At 33.5% G+C, this 10,696-nt stretch overlaps 1 protein-coding gene across 1 annotated transcript; it reads left to right on the top strand.

Annotated features, from left to right (window-relative positions):
* Positions 1–2,686: 2,686 nt before the first annotated feature.
* Positions 2,687–7,870, top strand: LOC125071990. Its single transcript, XM_047682444.1, has 7 exons — positions 2,687–2,728; positions 3,959–4,118; positions 5,917–6,072; positions 6,377–6,574; positions 6,656–6,768; positions 7,422–7,580; positions 7,763–7,870. Exons 1-7 carry the CDS (start codon positions 2,717–2,719, stop codon positions 7,844–7,846), a joined length of 882 nt encoding a protein of 293 aa, XP_047538400.1. The 5' UTR covers positions 2,687–2,716; the 3' UTR covers positions 7,847–7,870.
* The last annotated feature ends 2,826 nt before the right edge of the window (positions 7,871–10,696 follow it).

Genomic DNA, 10,696 nt, shown 5'->3' on the forward strand with positions numbered 1-10,696 from the left:
CTTAGCTACATTTTATATATGAAAATTAGTTGCGTGGTTAGCCCTGGCCCTGGTGGATAGCCCTGGGCTTCCGTAGATATTGTTTTTTCTATAAATCGTGTTAAGAAAATAGGTTTTATGCGTTTTTAACTTGACGATTATAACAAGGACTAAAGTAACCTGTAATTTTACTGTAACCTTGGGCTTCAGATACCTCTCCTTTTGAAGGAGATGGTTTAGAGTTTGTTCTGTTCAATGAGGGTTGGTGGATATGGAAGATTTTCATCCCTATCATGTTACTTTCTTTCACCGCGTAACGAGATGAACTATTAAAATTAGTAAAGACAAATTAAGCACATAAAAATTCAGTGATTTGCCTGGGTATGAACCAGCTGTCATCGGTTAACATTCACGCATTGTAACCATTAGAACATATTGGATTATAGAGTCCATTCATTATAATTTCTAATAATTCGCTCTTATCTATATTGATCTTAATGTATGCTGGTGTTTTATGATTCCCAAATAGATATTGTAAGAACTGCTATATGTAATAGCAGAATTAATTGTTCATCAAGCGTATCCCAGACCCATACATCGAACAGACATTAATCATCAGCCATTTTATAATCATGCAAGAATGTTTGTGTATATTTTTTTGAAGAATAGTCGAAGTTAGATCTGAATAGAATTGGAAACGTAACATAACTAATACCTTTTAGATTTGGCCTCTAGTAATTTGCATTCGTTTTGGCTTGTGTTTTTGTTACTTCACTATAATGTTCCGTGCACTCAATTTTTCTTTTGTTCCATAATCTGATCTGTCGATATATACTAAATTAATTCATATATATAATACAATACATTATTATAAATTGTATCGCTAGTTTAACGAGTATCTTTTAATATTGAAAGAATAATAACAGTAGAAAGATTAAAACCGACTCGCGCTTGGCCTGTTCTTTTATTTTAATATATAATTAATTTGTTTTAATTAATATTAAAGTTACAATAAATATGCCAATAAATATTTCAGGATCCACACAAAATAATTACGGATTTATTAGTAGTCTTATTGACAATTGTCAATCTGAAGGTTAGTGGTCACAACCGTCTAAAGATATTGAAACAGTAAGAAAAACCTTCCCTTACGTCGACAATAAAACGCAAAAACCACCCTTGGGAACTAATATGTTATGTTCTTGTTTCTGTAGTTACACTGATTTACTCCCCCAACAAACTGATAAAGGTAAACAAGGTGCTGAGTGCGTGGTACATTACCAGATGGGCTTACACAAAGCTCTACCACCAAGTTTTGAATTTTATCAAGTACAATATCTAATAAAGTATAACTTATATTATATTTGGGATTTTATTACAAAAGCTAAAATATGGATCACACTGAGAGATGTCGGGTCAGTGGTCCAATAGCAAGAGTACTACACATCTCCAGTCTGCTCGGTATCGTACCGCTTCAATTAACGCCTCTTCGTAACCGAACTCAACGCATTTCGCCTAAAGGTGCACAGAAAGTCTACTCAGGGCACCCCAACTACATCGCCTCCATATCACGCAAACGACAATTTTTTGGCTATGTCGTAATATTTATAATATGTAAGTATTTATTGAATTAAATAAATAAAGATTAAATGTTCCTAGCTGATTCCAACCGAAGCAACTGAGCAAGACATTTTATATCGTGCACATGTATGTACGCAAACGCAGGTTCAAGTCTATATAAGGCAGATCTCACACGTTTAGGAGGGACCCCAAAGTTCAGGCGCAGGAGTGTCATCGTAAATTGTAAATACCGTGAGATTATAATCTATCTCGCGATATTGTGAACTGACGAAATATTGTGAACCGTAACATATTGCTTACAATTTAACGCATTACTTTTCGATAGATTATAATCTTCCGAAGCTAATTACAGTAATTATAAAAACTCTAACATCACCTAAGCGAACTATTGACTAGTTCGTCAAACTCGATAATCAAACTCAATAATCTATCTCGCGTTTTTAAACTATTTGATTCTAAATACATAATGTTAACTAGAAACATCAGGCATTTTATGAGCTACAATGAAGACGATGTCGGCATTCGAATTACTTTATTTCAGTATCAACGCTGGCGATTCTAATTGAAAATCCAATACTGACGGATGGGTTAGACCATGTGAGGTTCGCAATAGGTCTCTCGTCTATTGTGTAGTATGGTTTGTACGGGGACGGTTCCGAGTGCTTGACATAATGATACCGAGCTACATCTTCGTCATTATTCATTTGGAGCATAATTCATCCACACTACGGCTTGGAATCCCGCTAATGTATGCGCGTCAAGATCATTATTTCTTGATCTTCCTCCAGAGGTTTATTTTGGAGCGTTATAAAATGGGAGTTTTCACAACTGGAGTATACCGGTTCCTTCAACGCCAGCAACGCTTTAGCAATTAATTATTTTGCAGTTATATGTATGTATGTATATGCAATAAAAATATACTTTTTGTTTCAGTCATACTGCAAATTATTACTCTATATCATCAATTCATATTTGAAACAGGATCATCAAATCGTGTCCGCACAGGATTGTCTAAAGTATTTCTCATAGTAATCGTGCTATTATCATTGATATCAATACTCATATCAGGTATCGATGGCGTAAATAATATGAAAAGATATATGTCATATGTAAATAAACTTGAAGAGGTAAGTGAGGCTCCGAGTGTTATCGTTAAATGGATCATTTTGTAAGTAATGATATTTTGTTCTTTCTTCCATCTCTTCCAAATTAAATGTACCTTTACGACAGGACGAAATCATTTGTAGTCAAAATATAAGTCATATAAAAGTCAAAATATTAAATTAATGTAGAAGCATTGCACACTTACTTATTAATTGTAAAAATACCACCGGTTCGGATAGAAATTCCTCAGACCTGAGAAGAAACAGCGAAAGAAAGTCAGCGGGACTTGTTTAACAAATGTTGTACGGAGCGCAATTGTTTATATTTCAACTAGTTGTCGCCCGTGGCTTCGCTCGCGTTTTAGGGGTTGGTTGTCATGTGCTAGGCAAAAAAAGTAGCCTATGTCCCTCCTTTGAGCTCAAGTTTGCTTCATACCAAATTTCATCAAATTCGGTTCATTGGTTTGGCAGTGAAAGAGCGACAGACAGACAGACAGACAGACAGAGTTACTTTCACATTTATAATATTAGTATAGAAGTATAGATTTGAAGCGGCCTGTGTGTCATTTAGTCCAGTGAATAAAGTCAAACTTCATCTATCAAATTTGAAACCCACATTTTTCCCATAATTATGACCGTTCAAGAGATAATCGCGAAAAACTGTTTGTCGCGACCTTACACTAGATTACTTTCTTAGCGTAAATGGGGACTTTGGGATTTTGTTTAGAACCACAAAAAGAAGGTTCATCCAAAAATCCAGCTTACCCCTAAATTTTCCGAAATGCAATGCCTTTATTCACTGGACTAAATGTATTTCTACAAAGAAAACACATTGTCACTTTATCGCAGAGGAATCGAAACGTGATCGTTGCCGATCAGAAGTTTTCCTATTAGTATATGTTAGTATGCTGTCGTAACCAATATATGTGTTACCGATATATGTATACATTTAACATTAAGTTGAGATTTATTTTTGTCACGAATAGAATAATCTTTATTTATAGTTTTATTTGTATTATTAAACTTTTAGCCGTGTGTTGTCGGGTAGCAAGCATAACTAGATTTTGCTTGTTCCTCATTCTAATACGTATATCAAAATTTTATAAGAAAATATTTTACATTTTTGCTAATATAAAGTACATTATCAAATATTGAGAAGTGACTGTAGTATATTTAATGTCTTTAACTTTGTGTGTCGTTTCATTAAGAAATACATTTTAAATAAATTGAAGGTCAAAGTGTAATAAAATTTGATTCAATAAAAATAACATATTAAAAGATTATTTGCTTTACAGATAAATCAAGAATTGGAAAGCAGCTATTTAGATCTTAAAATAAACAACTCCGGTATAATAATATGGGGATTTTTATCATTATTTGTGCTTCATTTCCTCTGTCGAGTATTTTTAAAAGCAGGAATTGGTTTGACTGACGATGAACACGGAAATAATATGCGTAAGTAAGAATTGTTCATAATGACTTTTGGAACGATTCGGAAACTGACGTCTGGTTGGTATTAAATATTAAAAAAATCCCCGTTTAATAATGAACATTTAAAAAATTCTACATTTATCTAAAACAATTTCTCTTCAACTAGATTTTTCGGTATGATGCATTATGGTCACTAGAGAGTCTCAACCTTAAATATGATATGTTTACTACGGTAAAGAATAATATTCTTTTTTTGCCGGTTTGATGTACATTTTCCACTGTTTAGCACGAGATTAATTGTAAAGACAAATTAAATACATCGCCATTTAAGATTCACTTATTTTAAATATAACCTATCTCACCGAGGAATTATGTCGGTGAGATAGCATATATGTAATAATTTCAGCAACCAGTGACGTAATAAAAAAAAAACCACTTAATTTTTATTGTTATTACAACAATTCTATTTTTCAAATAATTTACCAGCAAGTATCTAGTACGAAATTCATTAATTCACGAATAGATGTTACACACGACAAATGTAAAAGAATCAATCATGATAACAGAAGAATTGACAAAACGAAATGGCTCACGTATACCAAAAAAATGCGAAGAGGTCAGGTCCGCGCGATGTTGGGACGAGAAAGGTCGATCATCTCTAGGCACCGTACTTTTACATGTTTACTTGGCATCGTTTGTTACCAAAATCCTCATTATCTAAAAATATAATAGTAACAACCTTTAAATTTCCCACTGCTGGCCTAAGGTCTCCTCTCCCTTTGAGGATAATGTTAGGAGCATATTACACCACGCTGTTCCAATACCGGTTGGTTGATCCTCATGTGACAGAATTTCGTTGAAATTAGACACATGCAGGTTTCCTCACGATATTTTCCTTCACCAGCGAGCACGTCTCTAAAATAATAGTTATAATTTAAAACAAGGTCTTTTGAAAGGCGGATAGATCGTGGTGATTGATTTTTGAATAATTTATTTGGTAAGTGGCTTACCTGATACTTGTAAATGTGCGATATAATATTCAAAATCCTTCAAGATTGTCAAAATCAAGAGTAGTAAAATAAAAAAATCCGCATACATTTTTAACTTTACCGTTACATAAATTCAAATCATTTGTAATAAATACATTGATAAAGAAGGCATATTATTCGATACAAGATTATTTAGATGTTAAAAAAGCGTGGAGTTAATGCTTGTTGAATTCCAGGCAAGATATATTACATACATATATAATTGTATTTAACTAACATGACTATATTTTTAGATGTTGAAAAAGAGTAACTACTGATTTTTTTGCCGGTTCTTTTCGGTAGAATCTACATTCCGAACCGGTGGTAACTTCACTTAATATAGTTTGTTAAATTACGATATAAAAGTTCTTGTAAAAGCCTACTTGTATAAAGTATATTTTGATTTGATTTGTAGTACATGTAAATCATTAAAAAAAAAACCCAAAATAAGTTTTTATTGTTTAGTAAAATAAAAATTGATAATATTAAGTGCTTAAATATGAATTAAAAATAGTTATTGTATGGATCTTGACCACGTGGAATAGTGGCAAGAATGCTAGCAGCATTTCCCCGTTGAATCGCAATTCCGATCTTCTGGGCTAAAAACGAATTAGCCCTCCTGTCACCGGCGGAGGCAATAAGGCGAGGTGTTATACTTTTGATGAAGCTTTTTGCACCATTACTCCAAAGGCCAAGTGTTTCGACAACAAATGGACATATTATTGTTTAGTGAATTTTCTGTTATTATTTCTCAGGCCAGATTGGTATTTATTTAAAACCGATAATTGTTTTAGTGTTTTCGTTTGCTATTGCTTTCGGCTTTTGCTTCAAGCACATCTTCAACATCCTGCTGTGTCTGCAATTTGTATTCATCGTGTGCTCGGTGAACGTTACGCTTCGAACGCAGAATGAACGACTACGCAGTCTGATCTTCAAACTGAAACTATACGGTTGTGTTTTATGTATTATTTGTGAACATTTTTCACTAATAGAGTGGATCAATAATAAAGTCAATTATTTAGTTAGAAAGCCAAAAGCATTTTTTAAATTAATTATTTTTTCATCTACCTAATTCAGAAAAGTTTGGGTATATAGAATCGTTCAAATGTGACCGTTAATCGAGGACCAAAATTCTCGTAAAGCCATAACTAGATTTAATTTGATGTTCATATACAATGAAGTGTAATATTGTACACACTAAATACATACATACATAATATTGTAAATAATGATTATATAATTATTTTCGAGCAGATGCAATGAAAACCAAAAATATATCAAATGCCCATGTAACGATACGTCGTCTGTATCGCGCGTATGTGTCGATATGTGAAGTATTGAGAAATATATGTGACGGCGAGGGAGCCTTGGTGGCGATCGTACTCCTTTCTAAAATAACGGAATGCACGGATTCTTTTAACCATGTCATATCAATAATTTATGCGTCTTTAGGTATGGGATATAAATATGTTATCTGACCTCATATAAAGTTATACTAGCTTTAAGTTCATTAACAAATTTGATTGCTTGCAGATGATTGGTCGTACAGAAAATTCGTAAACTTAGGACTGCCATTAATTTGGGCTTTTTTTAAAGGAGCTTTGATAGTTCTAATGGTAGAACAATGTCACAAGACGCAAGAAGAAGTATTTATAACACTACATATATTTGTATTGTAATTTATTTATCAGATAATTTAAAATGTCAGATAAAGATAAAAGAAATAAACTAATGATTTTAAGGATACGTATTACATACCGAAATTAAAGCTTGTTTAACAACTAGTCAGCAGATGAAAGTCACTAACATATCTAACATTGGATGTCTTTGAATCGTAGCATTAGCAGCCTGTTAATTTTCCCACTACTGGGCTAAAGGCTTCCTCTCCCTTTGAGGAGAAGGTTTGAAGCATATTCCACCACGCTGCTCCAATGCGGGTTGGCGGAATACACATGTGGCAGAATTTCGTTGAAATTAGACACATGCAGGTTTCCTCACGATGTTTTCCTTCACCGCCGAGCACGAGATGAATTATAAACACAAATTAAGCACATGAAAATTCTAACCACTGGGCCATCTCGGCTCTGCACTGGGCATCTGCCTTTGAATCGTATAAAACATTATTTCTAAGCTTATTGCATACGTTTACTTGCGTTATCTTACTGTTCTGTATAAGATTATATTGCAGCAGTTTATCAAAGTGATAGAGTTATCACGTGCGGCTCTGCTCTCCAATCCTCGTTCAGCAGAACGATACAGTGATGTCCTTTCGTTCTTTACATCTATTTTTTTCACACAGTTTCAAACGGCGCAAATCCACGTAAGTCATTTGATGTGTGCATCATCAGACAGAGAATTTAAGGATGAACTGTCTCGCTTCTACAACCACGTTGCTGATGAAATACCCTCATTTTCGCCACTAGGGATATGTGTTTTCACGAGGCAGCTCTTAGTTGGGGTAAAGAATTATTTAAATGAAAAAATATATCTCTTATTGTTTCAATATAACCATACTTTTTAGGTTCCGGTAGTCAGATAATATATATGTATTTATGAAGAATTCATGTATTTATTAAGGTTAAATACAAGATTATTTACATAATATACTTCAACCGTAATTAAAATAAATATTTCTTTCAGATTATCGGTGGTATTGCAACCTTTTTAGCAATTGTTCTACAATTTCGCCTTATAGACAGTGTTCAATTAAAATATTTGTCGTAATATGTCCACATAATAAGTGTCCACAAGATTTAATCTTCAAACGATTGAGAAATATCGTTATTTATGAAATAATAATTTGTGTATCTTGAGAATTAAAAAAGAACTTTCTATTGTTGTTTTTCATTTTATCGTAGATTATGTTCATAATGGATTTCTTTGCTGGTTTAGTAATTATCTTTGGATCGTCAGATTTTATAATCGCAGTTGAACATTGTATGCATTAGCAGCCTGTAAATTTCCCACTGCTGGGCTAAAGGCCTCCTCTCCCTTTGAGGAGAAGGTTTTGATCATATTCCACCACGCTGCTCTAATGCGGGTGGCGGAATACAGATGTGGCAGAATTTCGTTGAAATTAGACACATGCAGGTTTCCTCACGATGTTTTCCTACACCGCCGAGCAAGAGATGAATTATAAACACAAATTAAGCACATGAAAATTCAGTGGTGCCTGCCTGTGTTTGAGCCCGAAATCATCGGTTAAGATGTACGCGTTCTAACCACTGGGCCATCTCGGCTCTTAACATTGTATTAGTAATACTAAGTATTCTCTATCTATAATAATATTAATCTATACGCTTTTTACTAAATGCATATGTACTGGCAGATAGCTGATGTAATAAGGAGTATAACTTAGGCATCAACGCGCACGAAGTCGCGGGCACAGCTAGTCATGACAACTAGTAAGCTATAGGTACTTAGTGGTCATTATTTTTTTGTGACATTAGTTGTTGCTTGTGTGAAAGAAGTTTTGAGTTAGTATTTGCATTAAAAAACCAGTAATGAAGATTAAAAAGCTGACAAATTTCTTAAAATTAGCTATTTATACATGAAATCTCATAGTGCACACACCACTGAACTCTTTTTTCCTTTATTCACACACAAACAGGCACAGACAAGCATAAACGGGATTAGATATCCATCATGCAGAATATTTAAATAAAACAAAAGCTTCTTCAAACACAATTTATAATTCTCAATAATCTCATTTCTTTTTTTTTTTAATAATACAATTAATGATATGGCAAAATGTGTGGTAAGTGCTTTATAATTACAAATACTGCAAGTCGATAGTATCTGTAAGATTAAATTGTAGGATTATTACTAAAAATGTGGCAATACCTCCAATTACCTGAAATAAAAATGTTAATTTTAATAATATGTTTGTTTTAGTATGAGTTACCTTGTAACTGGCACTTACATAAAAGTAGCTTAATTAATCTTCTTCAAAAATTTATTGTTACCTAATATTACCAAGAGAATCTAGTCTTATTATATTTTTTTATATCAAAAAGGCACCACCGCTCTTAGATGCACCATAGCACTCACTAACCTTGGGAACTAAGATGTTACGTCCCTTCAGTCTGTAGGTATACCGGCTCACAAACCAAAACACAAAAATGCTCTGTATATAACAATAAACCATAAATCTAAGTGTAGCTTACGAGAGATAGGAAAAAAATAGGTTTGATCACACCAATGTACATGGGCAGATATTACTACTTATAATCTGTTGCAAGAATACAACATTTGATGACCTACGATAAGGATATTTTTTTAAAATAACTTAGTACCGCAATTAAAAACTGTCTCGAGAGAACGAATAATCCGAGAGGTGAAAATGCAGGTGGGCTATCAATAAAGTGATTGCAGTAGTGAGATAATTCGTCTCTAAATTCTCTCTCTGCCGGCGCGCACATTAATTGACTCACGAGGATCCGGGTCGCTTGAAACTGTATAGGAAAAGAATGGTGTAAAACATGACAATTTTTTCATTGAACACTATGCCACTATAATGAGCGAGAAATTTTAATAATAAAATGCTGATATTATTGTAAAATCTCAACAAAACTATAGGTATTGATCATTCCATCTTTGCAGACAAACAATACATATGAACAGACTGAATATCAGAATTATTAGTAATGAAACTTATGAACGTCAGTAGCAAAAAAAAAGCAGATATCGTAACATACTCAATCATAGTCAGTCACGTTATTCTGTAAATCTGTCCCCAAGTATCTACCAACTTCTGTAGAAGATTCAGCATTTGCAAACCGACGGGAAAGTTTTTATAGTGTAAAACAGACGTCTTGAACCAAATGCGTTTATTAGCTGTAATTTAAATTTCTGCAGAAAACTCCGTGATACCTATTTTTACAAGAAGTATTCAGGCAAGTTCTGATCACGAGGCTTAGACCCTTATTATCAGATCTTTCCGGCTACCTAGCCGAGGAAAATTATAATAAAGTAGAACGATAAATACTTCTTCCTGCGTCTTGTGGCAGGGTTCCACCATGAGAATTATTAAAGCTGTTCCATAAAACGCCGAAATGGTAATCAGCGTAAATTTTGATATTTTGTCGTACGACCAATCATCTGGAATTCACAATTTACGTTAATGCTAGTATAAGTTTTTATAGATGTTCAGATTCCATTTACTTTGTGTAATCCCATACCTAAAGATACGTAAAATATTTTAATGATAATATGAAAAGAGTCCATACAATCCAAAATCACATGAAGGAGTAAGGTCGCCAACAATGTTCCTTCTCCCTTGTCAATACTTCTTACTACTTCACATATCGACAAGTTTGCGCAACAGAGACGCTGTATTAACGACACGGCGTGTCTGTTGTGCAAATGTGCAATATGCGCACTTGTCATAGTCTTTGTTTTCATTGAATCTGTTCAAATTTAAAACATTTAGTATAACTTAATCATCAAAAATAATTTAACTAGTTACAACGTTAAGAGCGGTTGTCCACTTGACTTTGTCTTTTTACTTGCCCAGGAGGAAATCAAAATCAAAATATATTTATTCAAGTAGGCGGTTAAGAGCACTTTTGAATC

The sequence above is a fragment of the Vanessa atalanta genome, chromosome 20 (genome assembly GCF_905147765.1).
Source record: "Vanessa atalanta chromosome 20, ilVanAtal1.2, whole genome shotgun sequence".
In the NCBI taxonomy this organism is placed as follows: domain Eukaryota; kingdom Metazoa; phylum Arthropoda; class Insecta; order Lepidoptera; family Nymphalidae; genus Vanessa; species Vanessa atalanta.